The sequence below is a fragment of the Bubalus kerabau genome, chromosome 1 (assembly GCF_029407905.1).
Source record: "Bubalus kerabau isolate K-KA32 ecotype Philippines breed swamp buffalo chromosome 1, PCC_UOA_SB_1v2, whole genome shotgun sequence".
Taxonomy (NCBI): domain Eukaryota; kingdom Metazoa; phylum Chordata; class Mammalia; order Artiodactyla; family Bovidae; genus Bubalus; species Bubalus kerabau.
Window position 1 is genome coordinate 50,027,541 of NC_073624.1, and position 24,598 is coordinate 50,052,138.

At 44.2% G+C, this 24,598-nt stretch overlaps 1 protein-coding gene across 6 annotated transcripts in view; it reads left to right on the top strand.

Annotated features, from left to right (window-relative positions):
• The window catches only part of LARGE1 (LARGE xylosyl- and glucuronyltransferase 1), a 458,303-nt gene that overhangs the window by 133,698 nt on the left and 300,007 nt on the right, over window positions 1-24,598 (top strand). For all 6 annotated transcript variants that reach the window (XM_055574698.1, XM_055574701.1, XM_055574705.1 and 3 more), the window contains one exon: window positions 9,253-9,335. In XM_055574698.1, coding sequence (XP_055430673.1) covers window positions 9,253-9,335 — 83 coding nt within the window. The remainder of the gene's footprint in view (window positions 1-9,252; window positions 9,336-24,598) is intronic.

The following is a 24,598-nucleotide window of genomic DNA, read 5'->3' on the forward strand; positions in this document are numbered from 1 at the left end:
TGGCAGAAATCGAAGCCTTGTGCCCTCTTAGCGTTCCCTAATGATGTCCCCTTCAAATCGCTGCTGCCCATTTTCTTCCTGCATATTTCTGTTGTCAGGGCAATTCTGCTTCCATGAGGGACTGGTTTCTCTGTGCTTCTGGACTTGGAACAGAATGATCCTCTTTGATCTCCAGTTCTGCCTCTGTTTGTACAGATATGTGCATTTTTCTTGCATTTCTAGTTCTGGTCCATTCTGGGAGTCAGCCGTGGTTCAGCACAAAAACTGTAAACTGCAGTCAGAATGTCTAACCAGAAATCTTTACTTTGCCACTCACTAGCCATGTGACCCAGAGAAGGCAATGGCACCCCACTCCAGTACTCTTGTCTGGAAAATCCCATGAATGGAAGAGCCTGGTGGGCTGCAGTCCATGGGGTCACTGAGAGTCAGACATGACTGAGCGACTTCACTTTCACTTTTCACTCGTATGCATTGGAGAAGGAAATGGCAACCCACTCCAGTGTTCTTGCCTTGAGAATCCCAGAGACAGGGGAGCCTGGTGGGCTGCCGTCTATGGGATCGCACAGTATCTGACGCGACTGAAGCGACTTAGCAGCAGCAGCAGCCGCCATGTGACCTGGGGCAGTTCAGTTACTCTCTTGGAGTCTATTTTATTATTACGAAATGAGAATAATAATGTATTCTTCCCTGTGCGGATGAAATGAGATAGCAGGTGGGAAAGTAACCCTGGATAGGTGTCACATATGCTTATTATGAATCTTCCAGTTGCCAATTGCTGCCTAAGAGATCACCTAAAACATAATGGCTTAAAACAACACCAATCATTTTGTTAGCTCTCATGGTGTCTGTGGGTGAGGGATTTGAGAAGGGCTTAGCTGAGTGATCCTGGCGGGTAGAAGGGCTCGTGCAGTTAATTAGTGGCTGGAGCTGGAACAGCGAGGGTTGGAGCTGTGGGCATTGGCCTGGTGTCTTTCTTCACTGTTATAGATTTGGGACCTTCCATGTGGTCTCTCTCCATGGCTGGTTTGAGCTTCCTCCAACATGGCAGCTCCAGGATGGCCAGCTACTTCCATGGCAGCTGATGGCTTTAAGTACAAGTATTCCAGTGAGCAAGGCAGAACAGAAACACTTTAATGACCTGATCTCAAAAGTCACATGGTGTCACTTTTGTCCATAGTATAGTCTGTTGGTTGAAACAGTTACAAAATCCCACCCACTTTGAAGGGAGAAGGTCATACACCCCATCTCTGAATGGAGGGAATGTCAAAGAACTGAAACAGCAACAATTGATATTATTATTATGGAAAGTCAGGTGAATGGTAATGGCTGATGTCACACCACCCCTTGAGGAAGTATCTCTTTCCTTCTATCCCATGCTTTGAATGGTATTCAAAATTGTAATAGCAATGTAATAATAACAAAAGTGAACATGTATTGAGACCTGCAAATGTAGGAAACAGCATGCTAAAATTACATGAAGTATCTCATTTAATCTGCATAACATACGTTCTTCTTTTTATAGAGTAGAAAGCTACCACTGAGAAAAGTTAAATAATTATGGCAATGTCATACTGCCAGGAAGAGGTGGAGCTCACATTTAAACCTAGGCAGTTTGCTTCCTAGAGCCTGTGCTTTGAACCACTGTGCTGAACCCTGTGAGTTAGAGCTGCTGGGACCAGTGCTCCATCAGCTCAGAGCTGCAGTCCTTATTCTCTGCCTCGCAGGTGCCTCATCTCAGAAGGCTTCTGGGTGACAGGCATGAATGATGTGGGGGTCACCTTTCAGCTTGGGGGCTGTCGCAGCCCTATGGGGGTACTCATTCCTCTGTGGTCTAAGCAAAGACCTGACCGTTCTTTAAAAAGAAGTTGGGTTGTTTTACGGTGCCTGCCAGATTGTGATTGCATCTGTCAGCTCAGTAGGAGTTGAGCATTTTGCTTTAGGTTTTATGTTTATAAACCTTGACACCTCTTACCTGCATTTTCTGGGTCCCTAACAAACCCAACAGAATTTTGATCTGTCTTTTTGTTTTTACTTCATCTTCAGGGTCTTTCTATAATTACCCCACAGTGAAGGGGTTTGTCTGACATCTTTTCATACACCGTGTCACTATTGGAAGATACTTGTACAGCCTTTGGATTCACATTTCATCAGCTTCATATGTTGTCTTTGAGGCTCCTTCAAGGACATAAATCTGCTAAAATATTTTCCCCTGAATGTTGCACCCTTGAACTAGGGAACTTGTTCTAGAAGGTACCTCCATACGAAGCCGCTTCAGTCACGTCCCAATCTCTGCCACTCCATGGACTATACCCCACCAGGCTCCTCTATCCATAGGATTTACCAGGCAAGAATACTGGAATGGGTTGCCATTTCCTCCTCTAGGGGATCTTCCTGACTCAGGAATTGAACCCGAGTCTGGTGGATCTCCTGCATTGGCAGGCAGGTTCTTTATCACTAGCACCACCTGGGAAGCCCACTGGAATGGACCTAGTAGGACTTTTTTCTGTAGTGATTTTCAGGGACCCAAGCTCTAAGTGACGCACTCCAGTGTTCTTGCCTGGAGAATCCCAGGAACGGGGGAGCCTGGTAGGCTGCCGTCTATGGGGTCGCACAGAGTCAGACACGACTGAAGTGACTTAGCAGCAAGCTCTAAGTGTGGCCTTTCAGATGCCTCCCTTGAGTATCTTATTTATTGCTTCAGGGCAACTTATTCCCAAAACTTAACAGTTTCATGACACATGCATTTTATTATCTCATAGTTTCTGAAAAGTGGGAATCTGGGAGCAGCTTAGCTGGGGGTTATGGCTCAGGTCTCTCCTGAGGTTGCAGTTCAAGCATCTGCTGGGGCTGCCTCAGCCGAAGGCTTGATCAGGGCTGGGGCATCTGTTTCCGAGCTGGCACACTGGCCTGGCTGGGGGCCTCTGAATCCCTCTTTTTATAAAGGAGTCACTGAGGACCAGAGAGGTTAAGTCACTTGTCCAAGATCACCCAGCTGGCCAGAGGAAGAGCTAGGCCCACCGTCTGGCTCCTCTGACTTGCAGGGCTTTACTTTTGTGCAGGATAAGCCTGTGTTCCCTGTTCTCCTCCCTCTGCCTTTTCCTCACCCTGGAGGAGGCATCAGTACCAAGGCCATGGGAGACTGCGGTAGCTGTGGGCGGAGCTCTGCCTCTCCTTGTTCTGTAGAAGTGAGGGGGGTGGTCCTCCTCAGAGAAAGTCGGAAACAGATTCTGTGGACACCCCTCCTCTCCCAACAGAATCACAGCTGACGTCTTTGGAGTGTTTAACCAGAGACACTCCTCAGAGAGCTTTAGCTAGAGTGGTTCTTGAGGTGGGGTACCTAGACTGCCAGCATCAGCATCACCTGGTTGCTGGAAATCCTCGGGCTCCTGCAGAACCTCCTGAATAAGGAACTTGGGGGGAGGGACCCCACACTCTGTGTTAACACACCCTCCAGGGCTTCTGATGGATGTTAGAGTTTGAGGACCACTTATCCTCAACAACCCCTAGAGGGTAAGTAGAATCATGTCCCCATTTTACAGATGAGGACGTTAAAGCCAGGGGACAATGCCCAGCTTCTCTTTGTGCTGCGTATGCAGTCAGTGACATGAACAAGCATCAATTCAGTCATGCACTTATGTGTCTGATCCCCTCAGTTATCCAGTGGGGTATCCATTTTTATCTCCATTTTACAGGTGAGTCAATGAGGTCCAGGGATATAAAGCAGCTGTTCCAAGATCACACAGTGACTTGTGTTGACATTGCAGCTCAAACCAAAGTCTCTTCTACCTTTGTTGGGTTTTTCCGACTAACTGGGGAAACAGCCTCTGTGGCCCGCTGTGTGCCTCTTCCCAGCTGCGGCGACAGCATCTGTCCTCTGGGAGGTCCTGCCTCCCCACCCCTGTCCCCGGCAGCTGCAGTCCAGGATCTAGACCTAGCCTTGACTTTTCCCCTTGCATCACATGCCAGCATTTAAATAGGTTTCCCTCTCACTCCCACTCCCAAAGGCTCCCAGTGAGCAGAGGCTTTCGCTGCATTGTGCCCCCCGGGCAGGATGCCCTGAGGGGAGCACCTGAGCTTTTAGGTCTCTGCTAATGGTGTCAGTGGTGGAAGCAGGGTGAGCAGAGTGGTATTTACTTCTTCCTGGGCCACAGCTTGCCTGCCATCCCTTATTAGTTTGGCCCAAATTTCATTTGGGACAGCGGTTCTTCTGCATGCACGTATGAGCAAACAGCCCTATTGGACTCTCTCCTGTTGGAGGGCAGTTCTCTCTCAGGTTATGAGGAGGCTGACATAGCTATGAATCCGTGCTGACTCTGGAGACTGGAGTGAGTGTTGCCCCGGTCTAGTAACTGTCGTGTCTTCTGCTGGAAGTTCATGCTGCATCCGCTTGGTCTCAGTGCTACTGGCCGCTCTGGGGGGCAGGGACACTGAGCCTGTGGACATAGAAGCATCCTCAGTCTCTGATGGGATTGTCTGGTTGACTGTATTTCTCCCTCTCCCTTGACCTGGGGGACAAAGGCCGATTGACCTTTTGGTCCTTTGAGCCCAGGACAGCGCCTGGCACATCAGTCTCTCTAAAAGCACTCATGTCATGCCTGAATTCTTCCTGCAGGCCCCAGCAGTGAAGGCCACTTACTTGACCCCAGTGGTGTCAGGAACAAAGCCCAATTCACAGCTCTGGCACTCTTACCTGTGTCTCCAGGTGCAGCTTGCAGCAGCATATTGATGACTATAGGGAGAAAGCAGGACGCTTTCCTTATAAATCGTGTGGTCCCTGTGTCTGAGAATGTGTATAGTGCTTTAATATTTTTTTTTAATTAAAAAAAATTTTATTTTGGCCCCACTGCATGGCTTGTGGAATGTTAGTTCCCTAACCAAGGATCGAACCCAGCCCTCAGCAGTAAAAAGACCGCGTCCTAATCACTGGATCTCCAGAGAATGTCCCTTCCAATTTATACCTACCATTTATCCGTTCTCAGGTTTATTTGGATGCCCTTCTGCCTTGCTTTGCCTTAGGGATCAGTGATACATCTATGAATGCTCCAAAGTCATCAGAGGTCCCCTTCTAGCCCCCAGGATAAATGGGGTGCTGAGGAATAGTTACCAGAATTAGGTCCTGGCAAGAAACAGGGGGCACACTCACAAAAGGTGGGGAGAAGATTTAACATAGGGCCAGAGGCATGGGCAGGGTTCAGGGGAACCAGTGAGGGTTGTAAAGCTCGCAGGAGGGAGTCACCACAACCCCTGGGCCTGCGGGGCCAGGAGGAGTACTTGTGGAACCAGAACTAGAGGTAAAGAGGGAGAGGGTCTTTGTTCTCCCACTGAAGTCCCCCATTGACCAAACTCAGCCAGAAACCAGAGGCAGGAGGCACACAGTTTGTTATTGTTGTTGTTCAGTCGCTGAGTCGTGTCTGACTCTTTTCCACCCCATGGGCCACAGCAAGCCAGGCTTCCCTTTCCTTCACTATCTCCCAGACTTTGCTCAAACTCATGTCCATTGAGTCTGATGCCATCCAACTATCTCATCCTCTGTTGTCCCCTTCTCTTTTTGCCTTCAGTCTTTCCCAGCATCAGGGTCTTTTCCAGTGAGTCAGCTCTTCGCATCAGGTGGCCAAAGTATTGTAACATCAGCATCAGTCCTTCCAATGAATATTCAGGACTTATTTCCTGTAGGATCAACTGGTTAGATCTCCTTGTAGTCCAAGGGACTCTCAAGAGTCTTCTGCAGCACCACAGTTCAAAAACATCAATTCTTCTTTATGATCCAACTCTCACATCAGTATGTGACTACTGGAAAAACCATAGTTTTGACTAGATGGACCTTTGTCAGCAAAGTGATTTCTCTGCTTTTTGATACACTTTCTAGGTTTGTCATAGCTTACCTTCCAAGGAACAAGTATCTTTTTATTGTATGGCTGCCATCTGCAGTGATTTTGGAGCTCAAAAAAAATAAAATCTGTCACTGCTTCTACTTTTCCCCCTTCTGTTCACCATGAAGTGATGGGATGAGATTCCATGATCTTAGTTTTTTGAATGTTGAGTTTTAAGCCAGATTTTTCACTCTCCTCTTTCACCCTCATCAAGAGTTCCTCTTAGCTTTCTGCCATAAGGGTGATGTTACCTGCATATCTGAGGTTGTTTATATTTCTCCTGACAATCTTGACTCCAGCTTGTGCTTCATCTAGCCCAGCATTTTGCATGGTGTACTCTGTAGAAAAGTTAAACAAACAGGGTGACAAGAACCCAATTAATTTGGTCTAAAAAAGGTTCTCGGGGCACAAATCCAGTTGGAAAATGGCAGTGAGTCCATGATCACACTATATTCAGACTTTCTGACCAATAGAGGCAAGTATGATGTCTGCCAAGTATAGGGGAGGAATGGACAAGTGGTCACAGAATCTGATGCTAGACCCTTTCTTTTGAGAGGAGGAACATCCAGGTATCTGGGACCACCTTTAAGCCACCACATTGAGAAACTTGAAACCTGGACTTCATAGCTTCAGAATGGAAAATTCTCTTAGTGAGGCCATGTATGCACCCCTGGTCCTTCAAGGAACCTTCATCCCTGAACCCAGACTGTCCCCACTCCTGCCTTGAGCCTCGCCTCACTCCTGCCATTCTCTTCTGCACCCATAAAACTTGGGACCATCCCAAGCTCTTTCAGGTATGTGTTCATGACACTCCAATTTTCTGCCTTCCTGGGTAGCAGGGCTCTGCGGTGGCGGCTGCAGATGATGAATTTATTCATGGTGGCAGGTGTACGGGATGAAGCTAAAGAGATTGGGAAATTATGTAAAATGTTTGAGAACATGCGCGCTTGTGCTTACATTTAATGGGCCCATTTTAAAAAGTCCCTGAACCCTGAAGCCAAGACAAAGTTTGATATCTCGGAGGCCGGGTATTTAAATATTTGCGATTCCAAAGAGCCTGATTCAGCATGCATTTACCCATTCTTGTTCCCACCCTGGTTATACCTCCCATGGGCAGGCATTTTCCTATTCATCTCCTCCACTATTCAAACAGTGACAGTTGCATCTGCCTTACAGACTTTGATTCTGAGTCTTTGGGAGATATTTTCCAGAGATAAACGGGGCTGTCATCATTTTACAGGTGGGGAAGTTGAGATGTGCAGAAATGAGATTGAAAAGGTGGCTTTGGTGTCCTGTGGGATCTGAGCCTTTCTCACTGCCCCTCTCCTTCCTTAAAACAGGGTTTCCTAGAGACAGTGCTCTTGACCTTTTGCACATAGGGTGATTCTCTTGGGACCACCCTGTGCATTGTAGAATGCAGAGCAGCATCTCTGCCTCCATCCGTAGAATGCCACTCCTCGCATCCCCAGGAGTGACAACCCAAAATGACTTCAGACATCACCACATGTCATAGGGGAGGCAAAGGGGAGTGGATTACCCCCTATTGAGAACCACTGCCTTCTAGTAGAGTAGTTAAGGTCTTGGACATCTGAGAGTGTGAGTTAATTGGTATGAGACAGGGCTGGGGCACAGGGTACATTTTTGAGATCTTTTGGGTGTTTCTGACACACCACCAGCAGGGTGAAGAATCTCTTATGCAGAATTAAAATGCCATCTCTCTCAGCCTGTTTCCTGATCTCTAATACTGAAACAGTAACCCTGTACTTGTCTCATACAGCTTAAACCTGGCAATCTGTATAAAGTGCTAAATACTGTACCCAGTATGTACTAATTTGCTCAATAAATATTAGCTCTTAGTGTAGTGATTCTTCTCTTCTGTCTTCCCTCATCTTCCTTCTTGGTCCCTTGTATAAGTGTGGAGCAGGGATCCTGCTGCCCTGACTGTGGGTGCTGGCTTGTGTATTGCATGTGGGGCTGAACATTTCAGGGAGCCAAGGGCAGGGTAGATGGGTCAGATAACCAGGTAGGGCTTGATACACAGGGCGAAGTGAGGGGTCTCCATGAGGGGGAGGGGCAGCTACAGGGGTGAGAGGCTCTGAGAATCCTAGAGCTGTGGGTGAACCGATAATTTCTCAAAAGTGATGATCTGGAGGAAGCTGAGGTTCAGTAGCTGGCACTGAGAGTGAGTGGCCAGGGTGGAGTGAAGGTCATTGGAATTGAAAAGGTCTTGCAAGTGCATCCTAGACTCTCGGTTGGTTTATCCTGGATATGGTTACCCTTTCCTTGGTGATGTCAGGAGACATGGGCTGACATAGGTCTGGGGAAGCCTGTATGGAAGTGAGCAGGACATCAGAACTGCCCTGCAGCTGGAAGTGGCTGGTGAGCAGAACGGGGAGTCTGGGAGCTATGCGCTAGGAGGAAGGGCCATGCATGGTTCTGAAAATGAAGCAGTGCCTATCAAGACCCCTTCTTTGAATTTCAGTATTGGGTGCCCAGAGGAACATAAAAATTGCAGGCAGCAGAGGGCAGCCAAGCCTGAGGGGTAGCCCTGCCTGGTAGCCTGGAACTCTCACTTGAAGAGATGTGTTATCTTCATCACCTGTAATTCATTCATGGCACACCAAGATGGCAAATCACCCCCGTTTCGGAAGCTCAGTTCTCGAGGGCCTTTCTTCTGTGATCAGACTGCAGTGTGCCGCATCTCTGTACTTGACATAGTTCCCTTCCGTGACGTCCTGCGTGATGTGTGTCCTGACCATCATGTTACAGTGAGCCCCCTGATGCTGAAGCTCTCCTGGGTCACCAGGGGTTAATGGGCATGCCAGGGCCCATGCTCTCAAGTGCTTTGGTGAGATGATCCATCCATGTCCTATTGATTCTGCCAGCCTTCAGCTCCCTGAATGGTATCCCAGCTGGGCCCTTCGGTGTTTCTTGGTTCCCTTTGTCCTGTTATCAGATTGCCCCTGACCTGAGATGTCCTATGAGAACATTTCCTGAACTCTGAGCCACCACGTCTCCAACTGAGATCCTGGTTGTCAGTTCATACATTCAGGCGTATTTCTTTCTCCTCTCTTGTTACCGATTGTCATTGTCTCCAGGCTTGGGGGCACGGGATGCACTGTTTGCCTATTCAAGCCAATTGCCATTTCTCTCGTCCCCAAAATGTAATTGAAAAGAGCCTTAATGGTTTCTAAATGATGATAGCTCCATAAACCGATTAAAAAGGCCTTAATAAAACTGTCTGGAGTTATTCTTCACAGCTGTCGCCAATGTTCCTTGTGTCCCGACCATCCCAACAAGAAATAGGGCACTTTCTCATGCCGTCAGAAGCACCAGGAAAATCCTTCTCCTCCATCTAATTGCTCCTCTGTTCTCTTCCCAGACAATCCACGTTGCTATTGTCTGTGCCGGATACAACGCCAGCCGGGACGTAGTCACCTTGGTGAAGTCTGTCCTGTTTCACAGGTAAATGTGGGGTTGTCCTCTGCAGGTTCTCGTGTGTAGCCGCAGGCCCGCGCCTTTCCTCCAAGAAGGGTTAAAGTAAAGCAACATTTCTCATCCATCATTTAAGCTGCCATGAAAATGTAATTATTCTCTGAAGCCCTGCGGAGATTATTGTGTTAATAATGTTTAACAGCAGGGTTGAGGTGCCCTCTCGCAACGTTGAGAATCGTAGCTCTGAGACCTCAAGGGACCTTCAAGGACGCTCTGAATTTGTTACTTCAATTTCTTTATTGGTTTCCTCTGGTTGACAGTCATCAGACCTCTGTTTACACATCCCTGTTGACAGGTTGTGTTGTGGACTGAATTGTGATCCCTTAAAATCTATCCTTGGGAGTCCTAAACCCCAGTAACTCAAACTGAATTTGGAGTTAAGGTCTTTGAAGAGGTAATTCAATTAAAATGAGGTCCTATGGGTAGACCCTCATCCAGTGGGACTGGGATCCTTATAAGAAGAGACAGGACAGAGGCACAGTCATTTGCAAGCCAAGGAGAGAAACCTTAGAAGAAACCAACCCTGCTGACACTTCGACTTTGAATTTCTAGCCTTCAGAACTAGACAAAATGAATTCCTGTTATTTAAGGCACCCAGCTTGTGGCATTTTGTTGGGGCAGCTCTAGCAAATTTATACAGATGCTTACTCTGTGCCAATGTGGCCCACCCCACCTCCAGGTGTCTCTGACCCTTAGACAGTCGTGCTTCATGTCAAGCTGAACTTTTCCAATCTGTGGATGGTGTGATGATGTTCTCTGGCACTAGTATATCGCCATGGAGACAGTCCTATGAAAGATGGATTCCTCTTCCACCTGGAAGTGACCATCCTCTCCTGAGTCACCTCTTCTCCAAGTTAAACACCTGTCGTTTACTTTTCCTTTTTCATAGGACTTTTCTTCTGTCCCTTCACTGTTTTGATGTGTATCTAATTATATTCAGAGTATATCCAGAATAGGGTCTACAACTCCAGCTAAGGTCCTTGATTCTGCCTCTACCTTCTTACCAAGGGTTTGGATGAAGCTTATCCATAGCTACAGCCACCAGTGTGGAAATGTATCGGATATCCGTGCAGGATCCAGAAGGATCTTACCAGTAGGAACAGGCATGAAAATCTCCCAGAGTTTAACTGAACAGAGATCAAAGTTTTACACCTACATCTAACTGTCAAGAGCATAAACAGAGTTGGGAAAGATGGTGGACACCCAAGACCTACCCACCCTGCAGGAAACTGGGGTTCATCTTGTGTCTACCCTCTCTTGCAGTCCCCCAGCCAGCCTGTCCATTACCGATGCCTCCAGCTTCTCCCTCTTGAATAATTTTCAGTTCCACCTCTTCCTGTTCATCCCCACTGTGACTGGCATAGTTCATGTCTCCATGGACTCTCACCTGTCCTTTCTGTCTCCCTGACCCATCCTCTGTGATGCCATAATGATGTTTCAGAGATGCTGATCTGATTTCCTAAAACTTTTCAGTAGCTTCTCCTTGTCCAGGATAGAGCATTGAAGCTTTTGCCATGGCACATGGAGCATGCAGGGCCTGATGTCATTCTGAGCAGTGTTCCCATGCTGCTCCTCAGTCTCCAGCAGCGCTCGCCTGCTGGCAACTCCACACCCTGTCCGAGGCGCACCCTGCCTCTTGTTTCCTCTTGCTGCTCTACTGTGCCTTTCTCCCATCCTCCTCCACTCCAAGCTGGCAAACTCCCTGTCTTCTTTAAGCCTTGCCTAGGCATCATTTTTTTTTTTCCTGACTTTTTTCTTTTTTTTTTTTTGGCGCATAATTGCTTCGCAATGTTATGTTGGTTTCTACTATACAATGAAGTGGATCAACTGCATGTATACATATATCCCCTCCTTCTTGGACCTCCCTCCCAACCCCCCACCCCACCCCCAGGCCATCTCAGAGCACCGAGCTGAGCTTCCTGTGCTTTATAGCAGCTTCCCACTGGCTGTCTCGTTTACTCATGGTAGTGTATATATGTCCCTCCCAATTCATCCCATGCTCCCCATCCCCTACCATACCCCATGTCCACATGTCCATGCTCCGCATCTGCATCTCTGTTCCTGCCCTCGAACTAGGTTTGTCTGTATGATTCTTCTAGATTCCACATACATGCATTAATATACTATATTTGTTTTTCTCTTTCTGACTTATTTCACTCTATATGACAGACCCTAGGTCCATTCCCATGTCTACAAATGACACAATTTCATTCCTTTTTCTGGCTGAGTAATACTCCATTGCATATATGTATCACATCTTTATCCATTCACCTGTCTACGGACACTTAGGTTGTTTCCATGTCCTGGCTATTGTGGATAGTGCTGCAGTGAACAAAGGGGCATGTGTATGTTTTTGAACTATGGTTTTCTCAGGGTATGTGCCTAGTAATCAGAAGCCCACCTGTACCTCTCAGCCTGGGTCAGGCCTCCCCTTCTACCCGCCCATAAAGTCCTATGTATTTATTATTATCTTTATTACATTATATTTTGTTTATCTATACATGTTATATTTTCTAGTAGAATCTGGGCCTTCTGGAGATAGGACACTATGCCTTGATTTTCCTGTTTTCCCAGTATCTCAGCAAAGTACTATTTATATGCTCCATAAATGTTTCCTTGTTTAATAACTAAACCTGGGAGACTCTTGAGAGTCCCATGGACAGCAAAGAGATCCAACCAGTCCATCCTAAAGGAGATCAGTCCTGGGTGTTCATTGGAAGGACTGATGTTGACGCTGAAACTCCAATACTTTGGCCACCTGATGTGAAGAGCTGACTCATTGGAAAAGACCCTGATGCTGGGAGAGATTGAGGGCAGGAGGAGAAGGGGACGGCAGAGGATGAGATGGTTGGATGGCATCACTGACTCAATGGACATGGGTTTGAGTAGACTCTGGCAGTTGGTGATGGACAGGGAGGCCTGGTATGCTGTGGTTCATGGGGTTGCAGAGAGTCAGACACAACTGATCGACAGAACTGAACTGAGGAGCCTTTGTTAATAAATAACCTAAAGACATATTTATTCAACCAGTTACCTATTAGCCCAGACTTAATTTTATTTCACTTCACATTCAGGCCACTATACAGCTCAGTGATTTTCAGCAGGCCATTTCACTCTTTAGACTGGAGTTTTTTTAATCAGTTAGCTTTTATCAGTTAGTTAGGAATCAGTTCACCCCAAAACTTACTTGGTAAAAGACAGCATTTATTTCCTAGCTCGGCTATTTGTACTGATCTCACCCGGCTGGTTCTTGATGGACTGCCCTGTTCCTGCAGTCAGCCAGCAGGTTAACAAAACATCGCATTGGCTGCCTTCCTGGAGCAGGGAAGGGAGGTGGGAGCTACTAATGACAAATACATTACAGGGTCAGTTACTGCTGGGGCCGTGGGCCCTCCTGGTAGCTCTGTCCAGTTGCCACTGTGCTTTCAGTTGTACATCCAAGGAGAAAATGGGAATGTGGAATAAAGAGGAGCCTTTTCCCACAACCCTGGTTTCTGTGCAGTTTTGGGAACTCGTGGTTCTGCAGCCTTGATCTGCTGCTTGAAACCAGCCATCGTGTAGGCTAAGCATTGAAGTAGACAAGTGATTTTCAGCCTTTATGTATTGGGGTGGCCAAAAAGTTCATTTGGGTTTTTAAACTTTTTGGCCAACTCAATATTTATTCCTTGTCTGCACTAAAGAACTCATGGTTGGGAGAAAAAAAAAAAAAAAACACTCTAAAGAAGAGTATTTGCACAATTGGGCTTCCCAGGTGGTGCCGTGTAAAGAATTCAGCTGCCAGTACAGGAGACACAAGAGATGCGGGTCCAGTCCCTCGGTCAGGAATATCCCCTGGAATAGGAAATGGCTACTTGCTCCAGTATTCTTGCCTGGAAAATTCCATGGATAGAGGAGCCTGGCAGGCTTTAGTCCATGGGGTCGCAAAGAGTTGGACACTACTTAGCATGGCAGATATACATTGTATGATTACAGATAGTTATGCTCTTTCTCAATTATGGCACATTTTAAGATCATAAAAAGTTCTTATGGTAGTATTGGGTGTAAGTACTATTCCAGCTACAGTCATGTATATGTACAAACCTAAATAATTCCAGCAGTTGTTGAAATTGTAAAAATCCTATTGAGTATAAACTCTTCCTCCTACAGTAGCTGCAGCACAAAGATGTTCAATTTAGAAATAGCAGTAGTTTTATTATCAGCTGCCTGTGGCAGGCCATACTTTCATGGAGGCATGGAGATCTGAGAAGAAAGCAAATTCTCAACATGTGATGTGAAAATTCTGCACCCCACATCAGGGCCTGCTTTATCTCCCTGAACTGAGCAGCCGATTAAGTCCCTCCCATCCTTGGGATTCTACAGATAAGAATGATTCTGTGAATTGATATGCTGGTCATAATGATTTGAGATATCAAGACAAAAGGACTTTTGAAAGACATTCCATTCAGGAAGTCCAGCTATAAATAGCTTCATTGCTTCCAAAGCATGTTATAAGGATTAACTAATACATGATTATAAAATACTTTGACAAATGGAGTACCTTCCTAATGTTAATAATATAATAATAGTGGTGCCGGATGCTTCTTTTGGCTTTCACTGTTAATTACAGTAATTAGATTTATTTTCCGGACAAGATTTTTAGCAAAATTTCATTTAAGGTTTGCTTTGTTACATCAAATCCATTTTTCTGCAGCATGCCTAATGATAGTGGACACACTATATTTTAAAAGATAGGAAAGCAGTGCTATGGGCACAGTTCTTTTTTTTTTTTTTTAATTCTTTTTAATATTTATTTAGATGCATCAGGTCTTTGTTGTGGCGTATGGGATCCTTAGTGGCGCACAGGCTTAGCAGTTGCAGCCTGCGTCTTAGTTGCCCTGTAGCATGTGGGATCTAGTTCCCCGACCAGGGATTGAACCCATATCCCCTGCATTACTGCTAAGTTACTGCTAAGTGGCTTCAGTCGTGTCCGACTCTGTGCGACCCCATAGACGGCAGCCCACCAGGCTCCCCTGTCCCTGGGATTCTCCAGGCAAGAACACTGGAGTGAGTTGCCATTTCCTTCTCCAATGCATGAAAGTGAAAAGTGAAAGTGAAGTCGCTCAGTTGTATCCGACTCTAGTGACCCCACGGACTGCAGCCTACCAGGCTCCTCCGTCCATGGGATTTTCCAGGCAAGAGTACTAGAGTGGGGTGCCATTGCCTTCTCCGTCCCCTGCATTGGAAGGCATATTTTTAACCACTGGACAGACCACCAGGGAACTTCCTGTGAGCTCTCTTATATACTGATGCTGGCATTAAAAATTGCTATAACCTTTTAGAAAGTTCATAGTATTGTTGCCCAAGATGTTTACCCTATATGACTACATTAAGGGATTCTGCCTTAAAGGGATAATCCTAACAACAGAGGAAAATTTTTTGTGAAATACTGCTTATAATCCTAAAAATTCTATTAATACTTAAACAGTAAGTCTAAATTTAATACTTAAACAATAAGTCTAAATAATGGAATATTCCTCTTATAGTAAACCATATTCTTAATTGGTTATAAAAAGTATATTATAACATGGCTAAGTGATAGTTTATGATATAAAGTAAGTGACAAGACAGTTCAGAAACTCACACTTATCATCGTTCCACTATGTAAATACATGCACACATATGTGTCATGTATACACGTACACATCTACATGGTTGACATACAGGGGGTGAAAGAGTAGCCAAAAATACATGAAAAATGGAATTTTTGCATGTTGTGTTCAGAATGGAAAAAGTACAAATGATCTTGGTTTTGTTTTCTCTTTACATACATTTTTGGTCATCTCATTTTGCACCCTTTGTAATGAAGAAAAAAAGTGGATGAGAAAAAATAAATACACGGTATATGTGAGCAAAGGTTTACCTCATTGAAAATAAGACAGTATTGTGTCTTTGTCACTTGGGTGGGATACTATTTAAAGAAAAATTGGGGGAATGCCTGTAACTCCAATTCTAATTGCAAATAAACTGGGAGATATAGCTATTCTGTAAGGAAACTTAGTTTTTAGTGAGCAGAGAAAAAATTCTTACTTAGTCACTAAGTGCTTACCTCCTGGTCAGAAAGGTGGATCAGCTTGTAAAAAGTTAATATTTGTTTGCTAGGAAGATCTACTTACTCGCTCACTCCATCACCCTGTTGGCAGGAGGAGACTGGGTGGTTTGCCTTGCTTTTCATATCAAGCAACTTTTTTGTGTGTTTGTTTTTAAATCTGTGCCCCTCAAGAGCAAAAAGGATAAAACAGCATCTTCATGATCAGTATTTGCCTCTAATTGTCTTATTGCTTATTCAAGCTTAAACTTGTTATAGAAGCAGTTTCCAGATTCTGCAGGGAGGAACCTAGGATTGAATAAAACAAAGAACTAGAAGTAGGTTCTGATTCTGGTCTTTCTATCTGTGAGTGCTGACCCAGGGAGGTCACTCTCCTCCTTGGAGCTTTGTTTTGTTCCCTAGTCTCTCATAGAGCCCTGTTGTGAATATCAAAAGAGGTAGTCAATGCAAAATGCTTCTGTATTTTATTTATTTAACAAATAGAAGGGTAGTTCTCACTCTGTGTTAGGCTATGCTTTGAGTGTTTTTCAGATACCAACTCACTGAATGTTCTTCTAATTCCATGAGGGGGTCTACTGGTATCCCCATTTTACAGATGATGAAACTGAGGATCCATATGTGAAGTCATGACTCAGGGTCACAGAGAGGAAGGGCGGGGCTGGGTTTGGACCCAGACAGTCTAGCTTCAGAGTCCAAACTCTCAAAAAGTTACTGTTTTGAGTATGATGTTCTTATTTTCACTCATCATTTTGGGTGACCATGTAGACATTGTTACCATTCCTGTGATCCATTTCCATCTTTATCCCCCATGGAAATGGCAACCCACTCCAGTATTCTTGCCTGGAGAATTCCATGGACAGAGGAGCCTGGTAGGCTACAGTCCATGGGATCGCAAAGATTTGGACACGACTGAGCGACTTCACTTCAGGTTATGTATTTTTGAGGTATTAAGTATAAATAGTGGGGTTTCTTTTTTGGCTGCCCCATGAAGCATTTGGGATGTTAGTTCCCCAACAAGGGATCAAACTTGCGTACCCTGCATTGGAAAATGGAGTCAATCGCTAGACCACTGGGGAAGTCCCTGGACTGAACATTAGTGTTCTAGTAAGACTTAAGAAAATGCATGGGGAAATGAAAAGAAAATCTTCATAAGGCAAGAGATACATTAATTAGCTTGATTGCAATGACAATTTCACAATGTAGACATATATAAAAATATCACCTTAAATGCTTCATAGTATTTAATGTACTTTGGAAACACAAAGTATATAATACACTTTCAATATACAAATTTTTATTTATCAATTATACCTCAGTAAAGTTTGGGGGAAGAAAATAGCAAGGACATGTAATATCTTTGAACAGGTAAAAGATGCATGCTATGTAGTCATGCATGTAAAACCAAAAAGAATTAGTTAATATAGTTTATAGGTCCCAAGGATAGGTCATTGTATTTGACTTTCATCCCAGCCATGTACAAGTGCATACCCACAAATAGATGAGGAAACTGAGGCCCAGAGGTTAAATCCTGTGTTCAAGGTCACGAGTAAATAAGTGATGCTCCTGAGGTTCTACCCTTGGCTCTGGCCAACCTTGGAGTCCATGCTACTTTTACTAAAGCATGAGGTCTTTGATTTGCTCTGTTCTTCTCTGCTGGAGAGCTCTTCTGACATGATACTGAGGTGTCCTCGATTCTCTCCACATTATCAAGGCCACTTGTCCTCCCCCACACCAAGAGCTCACACCAAAAAACCCTCATTTGGGCTTCTGTGTTTTTCTGCAGTGAGTTCCATTAAATCTCTCAGTGTAACAGATTCACTGAGCATTCGAGTTGCTGTCACAGGCTCTTTCTTTTTCTAAAATTGCAATTCCATTGTAAACTTAATAATTAAGGATTATTCAACTCAGCTGTCCTTGTATATTTTAATAAAAAGCAGACCTTGGGTTGCCTTATAGGGACTGTGACACATTCCTGACAGAAGTAAGAAAGGAAAGGCAGGAAGAAAGCTGGAGTTTAATCATCTTTGCCTCTTTGTATTACCATATTTATTGCATCCCAGCCTGAACAGGGGAGCAGTTAAGGAAACCAGAGGCAGCAGGAGCATTGCTCATTATGAGCAAAATCTGCAGGCTCTGCTGAAGGTGAAGCATGCACTTGCTTCCTTCTTTGTTAGGAAAGCATGATCTGGTCTGAATTAGAAGAGACCTAATGTCTGGGTTGCTCGACCCCAATCAAGCTATGTGGGACCCATTGTATTTGAAGACGTGTACTCAAGCTGGCCCATTCAGGTAGAAGCCTTTTCCCATGGGCTTAAAGCATTGCTCCCAGAATGCATATGTAACTGGTGGACTGATATTAAAGGCTATTTTAGTTGTTTTATAGATACTGAATCATATTAAGAAAATCATTCCTTTTGTGATTCTTCTGAATGAGTTCTTATTATCTTCAGTTGATGAAACTCATTTTGGCATAAATATGTTCTTAACATCTGTCTAACTCTTGCTAATCTCCCTCCAAACAGCAGAGAATAGGATGGAGGCTCACGGCCTTTGGCTGGTTTGGGGATTTGCAAGCCTCTAGCATTAAAATGATTTTACCATCCTGAGTTAGGAACCAAATGCAAAATCAGCCTTGGGGATTGCACATTGGGAATGAAATTATCACCAGTATTGCTGTTTGTCCTGAATTGTGGAATGTTCTTTGAATTGAGGGCACTTTTTTGTCCTCATGAGTTGGGGTTACTTATAGTCTGAGCCAACCTGGACAATTGCTGGCTTTTCCTACCTAGGCAGATCTTTTCTTGTACAACACAGCTTATAAGACAGCTAAGTAGACCAGACCTCATTCCTGCTCCCAGACCCATAGGTTAGACTGTCATTCTCCATCTCAGGCCAGTGGAGAAGCATTGGGATGTAATTCACATACTATGAAATTCACTGTTTATAAGTGGACAGTTCAGTGGTTTTTGGAACATTCAGAATTGCGCAACTATCCCCACCATCTAATATTATCAATGGCCCATTTTCAGCATCTCATAAAGAAACACCCGTCCGCATGAACAATCACTCCCCACTTCCTCTCCCTCCATCCCCTGGCAACCACTAATCTTTCTGTTTATGTGGACTGTTCATTCTGAACATTTGCTATCAATGGGACCATATGCTGTTTTGTCTTCTTGTAACTGGTGTCTCCTATGTAGCATAATCTTTTCAAGGTTCATCCATGTTGTAGCATCTGCCAGTCCTTCATTCCTTTTCATTGCCTAATAATGTTCCATTGTATGGATTTACCTCATTTTGTTTATTCATCACTTGGTGACCATTTGGGTTGTTTCCACTTCTTGACTGTTATAAATAATGCCAGGGTGGATGTTTGTGTTAAAGTTCTTGAGGGAACACATTTTCATATATTATTTGTTGATATCGGATTGGCCACAGATTGTTTAGGTGTTTCCAAAACATGTTACAGAAAAATCCCAGTAAACTTTTTGGCCAACCCAATAGCTAGGAGTGGGATTTCTGGGTAAGTCAGCAATGGTAACTTTATGCTTCATGTTTTGAAAAGCCGCCAAACTGTGTTCCAGAGCAGCTACAGTCATTGTATAATCCCACAAGTAGCAGCTGAGGGTTCCAGTATCTCTACATCCTTAATGACACTTGTTATTGGCTGTTATTTTTACCTTAGTCATTTTAGTGGGTTTCAGAGTGGTATCCCAGTTCTGATTTGCATTTCCCTACTGACTAGTGATGTTGAGCATCTTTTCCTCTGCTTATTGGCCTTTTGTATGTCTTCTCTGAGAAATGACTGTTCAGATACTTCGCTCCATTTCTAATCTGCTTACTTGTGTTTGTATTGAGCTGTAAAATATTTTTATACTATGGTTACAAGTCCCTTACCAGGCATATCTATGCCTTGCAGATATTTTCTCTCATTTGGTGGCCCTCTTTTTCACTTTCTTGATGGTGCTTTTTGAAGTACAAAAGTTTTTAATCTTTTGTATTTTTCTTTTTCTTTTGAGCTTTAGATGTGTTATGTCAGAAACCATCACCTAACCCCAAATTAAAAGATAACGCTCTCACATTGTCTTCTAAGGGCCTCTGCGCCAGACTTGGCAAGTAATTGTGTCCACTATGAGGGAATTTGGATCTCTTTGGTAATTATTCATTTGTCCTTTTATTCTTTTTTTTGTTTTGATAGATTATTACTGGATGAGTATATCTATAAGGAATTGTTTTAAAAATCTGAGGAAAAGATTATTTTTAATAAAATTTATTTCATAGAACAGTTTTCGATTTACAAAGAAATTACAAAAGGAATAGCACAGATTTTCCAAAACCCTACAGCCCATTTCCCCTCTTATGACATCTCATGGTATATTTGTTATAATTAATGAGCCAGTCCCTAGTGGCTCAGCAGGTAAATAATCTGCCTGCAAGGCAGGAGACACAAGTTCGATCGTTGGGTTGGGGTGATCCCCTGGAGAAGGAAGTGGCAACTCACTCCAGTATTCTTGTCTGGAAAATTCCTTGGACAGGGAAACCTGGTGGGCTACAGTCCATGGGTCCTAAAAAGAGTTAGAGTTGCTGAACAACAGCAACAATTGTATCTTTCTTATATAATAATAAATGGTAGGCATCCAGACCACCAATGCTGGTTGAGTAGTTGTATTAGTGCTAACTTACAGACTTAGTTTCCTTTCCCTGGTGGCTCAAATGGTAAAGAATCTGTCTGCAATGCCGGAGACCCAGGTCCGATCTCTGGGTGGGGAAGATGCCCTGGGGAAGGGAACGGCAACCCACTCCAGTATTCTTGCCTGGGAAAATCCCATAGAGGAAGAAGCCTGGAAGGCTATAGACCATGGGGTCACAAAGAGTCGGACATGACTGAGCACATAAAACTCATTACTCATTGATATATTATTATAACTGAAGTCCTGTCCTTTGTTTCAGATTTCTTTAATTTTTGCCTAAGTTCTTTTTTCTGTTCCAGAATCCCATCCAGGATATGATACTGCATTTAATCATGTCTCCTTCAGCTCCTCTTTCTTGAGATAGCTGGGTGAAAGATTATTTACAAAATGTAGTTCCCAGGGCCAAGACTCCATCTAACAGGGAACAGTTGCAAAAGTGTAAGTTTTGAGCCCTGAATTCAGTGGGAGCCTCTGAGAAAGGGCATCTTGACACCATGGAATGTCTTCCTCGGAGCTGTGGTGTCTGAACTGAGATCCGGAGGCTGGAGCAGGAGATGTGGTCCCGTGCAGGCAGCTGTGGACACCACTCCAGTGTCAGCACAGCCTATGGGAAGGTGTGGCTAAGCCCTGACCTGACTCACGGCCAGACACTTTCTAGGCACCAGGGTTGTGGAGAGAGTAGACAAGAGAGTAGGTGCTTTGTGAAATAAGACAGTCTTTACCCTAGACAGCTCGCGTTCTACTGGAGGGTTGACATAGATCTGTAGATGTATGGGAAGATTTACAGCCCTGCTAGTCACTGCTGGAAAGAAACCAGTTGTGGCAGTCGGGTGAGGCGTGGTGGATAGGGAGAGGGGCTTTGGATGGAGTGGTCATGGCGGGCCTCTTTGAGGAGGTGAGATTTCAGTGTATTCCTGAAGGAGACTTTGGTTTATTCCTGAGGAAGAATGCAGAAGAGGGGGAAAGCCCCATAGAAATGCTGGCACCATCATCCTCTGAGAGCCTGTTCTTCTTACCCACACTGTCCATCTTCTGCTTGGTAACCAGATTAACCTTCTAAATTACAGCTTCTGTCTGCTGCCTGCCAAGCCCTATAAACCTTATCTGGCTGTCTTTCACTTGGAGAATTGAATACTGTTTTTAAGAATTCACACACCCTGGCCCATCCTGTTGTTAATACTCTCTCTCTTTTCTTTTCTTTCCTCCCCATTCCTGGCATACAGTGGACATTCAATAAACATTGTATGATCTGCTCTAATAAGACTGTAGTTCTTTCACAGACATACTATGAATTTCTCCACCTCTGTTCTTTTCCTAATTCTGTTACATACTGCAGGATACATTTCTCTCTCCTTCATCTTTTCTCATCCAAAGGTCCGGTTTACTTGCCACATTATCCGTGGAAACTTCCTAGATTCTCCACTGCTGAGAAGCCGTCTCTTTCGTTCTTATTCTCCGTGAACATGTGCGTTTGTCCTTGCGTAGCCGTTCTGTACGGTTGTTCAGGCTGTTCACCGTCCAACTCCAGGAATCCCTTTACTCACCATTCAGGTCAGTGTCTTCACATGGCTGCAGGGCAGCAGGGAGGGCCTGCTATTCCCAAACTTGCAGCTGTGTGTGCAGCCCAGTGTTACAGAGCCCTTATGTACTGACATTTATGTGGTTATTTGTATTCTTTCTCTGTCTCTGCTACATTGATTCCTGCCTGAAGAGAGGACTCAGCTCATTCATCGCCTAAATCCCTATTCTGCCTTATTTGATGCTTGATAACTCTTTGTTGGATGTTTATCCATTCAATGCATTTTTTTGGTCTATGAGTGGAAGAACTAATTGAAAATACTTTATTTGAAAAGTGATGTAAAAGCAGTAGAGAAAATAACGGTTTCATAAGTTCATGTTGATAACAGTTCTGGTCCATTCAGGCAGCTGTAACAAAATAGCAGACCAGGTGGCTCATAAACAACAGGAATTTATTTTTTCCTCTCAGTTCTGGAGGCTAGGAAGTCCAAGATCATGACACCAGCATGACCTGGCTCTGGCGGGGGCCAGCTTCCTGATCACAGACTGCAGACTTCCTTCTGTGTTGTCTTGTGTTAAAAAAGCTAAGGAGCCTCTTTTGTAAGGGCACTAACCCCTTTCAGGAGGACTCTGCCCAGGGACCTATTCACCTCCCAAAGGCCCCACCTCCTGGTACTCTCACCCGAGGGGTTAGGGTTCAACATAATGAATTTGGGGTGGGAGTCAATGAACATTCAGACCATACCAATTATTAACATGTATCGAAATATTACCCACATGCCAGGCATTTTGCTAAGCACTTTATATATATCACATGTCACAATTAGCCAATATATTGATACTACTGCTTACTTACCATTATTATTCCTGATTTGAAATGAAATTGAGGCCTAGAGATGAAGTCACATGCTTGTATTTACTTAGTCATTAATGCAGCCAGGGTTCCGACCCAAATGTTCTGGAGCAAAACGCCAGCCCTGAACCATTGATGTAAGCATGTCTTCAGCTGCTTCTACTTCTTATGGGGAATGTGAACAGTGATGGGGAAGCAGAGAGCACTGGCTTGCTTTTCCTGTTGTATGAGTGTTTCTTGAGCACACGTTACTTGCCAGCCTCTCTGCCCAGCGCTGGGGGTGGAAATGAAAAGATGGCTGCTGTCCTTGGAGGCCTCATGGTGGAGGGAAGGAGCCAGGTGTTTGAATTTTTTTTTTTGTTTGTTTGTTTTATTGAAGGATAATTGCTTTACAGAATTTGTTGTTTTTTGTAAAACCTCTGCATGAATCAGCCATAAGAAGGAAAGAATTATGACCAACCTAGATAGCATATTCAAAAGCAGAGACATTACTTTGCCAACAAAGGTTCATCTAGTCAAGGCTATGGTTTTTCCTGTGGTCATGTATGGATGGATGTGAGAGTTAGACTGTGAAGAAGGCTAAGCGCCGAAGAATTGATGCTTTTGAACTGTGGTGTTGGAGAAGACTCTTGAGAGTCCCTTGGACTGCAAGGAGATCCAATCAGTCCATTCTGAAGATTAGCCCTGGGATTTCTTTGGAAGGAATGATGCTAAAGCTGAAACTCCAGTACTCTGGCCACCTCATGCGAAGAGTTGATTCATTGGAAAAGACTCTGATGCTGGGAGGGATTGGGGGAAGGAGGAGAAGGGGATGACAGAGGATGAGATGGCTGGATGGCATCACTGACTCGAGGGACGTGAGTCTGGGTGAACTCTGGGAGTTGGTGATGGACAGAGAGGCCTGGCATGCTGTGATTCATGGGGTCGCAAAGAGTGGGACACGACTGAGCGACTGATCTGATCTGTCTGATACATCTGATCCCTCTCTTTTGAAACCTCCTCCCATCTCTCTCCCCACCCCACCCCTCTAGGTTGATACAGAGCCCCTGTTTGAGTTTCCTGAGCCATACAGCAAATTCCCATTGGCTATCTATTTTACATATGGTAATGTAAGTTTCCATGTTACTCTTTCCATACATCTCACGCTCTCTTCCTTTCTCCCCATGTCCATAAGTCCTCATGTCTCTATGTCTGTTTCTCCACTGCTGCCCTGTAAATAAATTCTTTAGTACCATTTTTCTAGATTCTGTATATATACATTAGAATACAATATTTATCTTTCTCTTTCTGACTTACTTCACTCTGTATAATAGGTTCTAGGTTCATCCACTTCATTAAAACTGACTCAAATGCATTCCTTTTTAAGGATGAGTAATATTCCATTGTGTATATGTACCACAACTTTATCCATTCGTCTGTCGATGGACATCTGGGTTGCTTCCATGTTCTAGCTATCATAAATAGTGCTGCAATGAACTCTTTTTCAATTTTTATTTCCTCAGGGTATATGCTTAGGAGTGGGATTTCTGGGTCATATGGTGGTTTTATTCCTAGTTTTTTAAGGAATCTCCATGCCGTCTTCCATAGTGGCTGTATCAATTTACATTCCCACCAACAGTGCAAGAGCATTCCCTTTTCTCCACACCCTCTCCAGCGTTTATTGTTTACAGACTTTTTGATGATGGCCATTCTGATCAGTGTGAGATGATATCTCATTGCAGTTTTTGATTTTCATTTCTCTAATAATGAGCGATGTTGAGCATCTTTCCATGTGTTTGTTAGTCATCAGTATGTCTTCTTTGGAGAAATGTCTGTTTAGGGCTTTTTCCCATTTTTTGATTAGGTTGTTTTTCAGGTATTGAGTTGTATGAGCTGCTTGTATATTTTGGAAATTAATCCTCTGTCTGTTGTTTCATCTGCTATTATTTTCTCCCATTCTGAGGGTTGTCTTTTCACCTTGCTTATAGTTTCCTTTGATGTGCAAAAGCTTTTAAGTTTAATCAGGTCCCACTTGTTTATTTTTGTTTTTATTTCCATTACTCTAGGAGGTGGGTCATAGAGGATCTTGCTTTGATTTATGTCATTG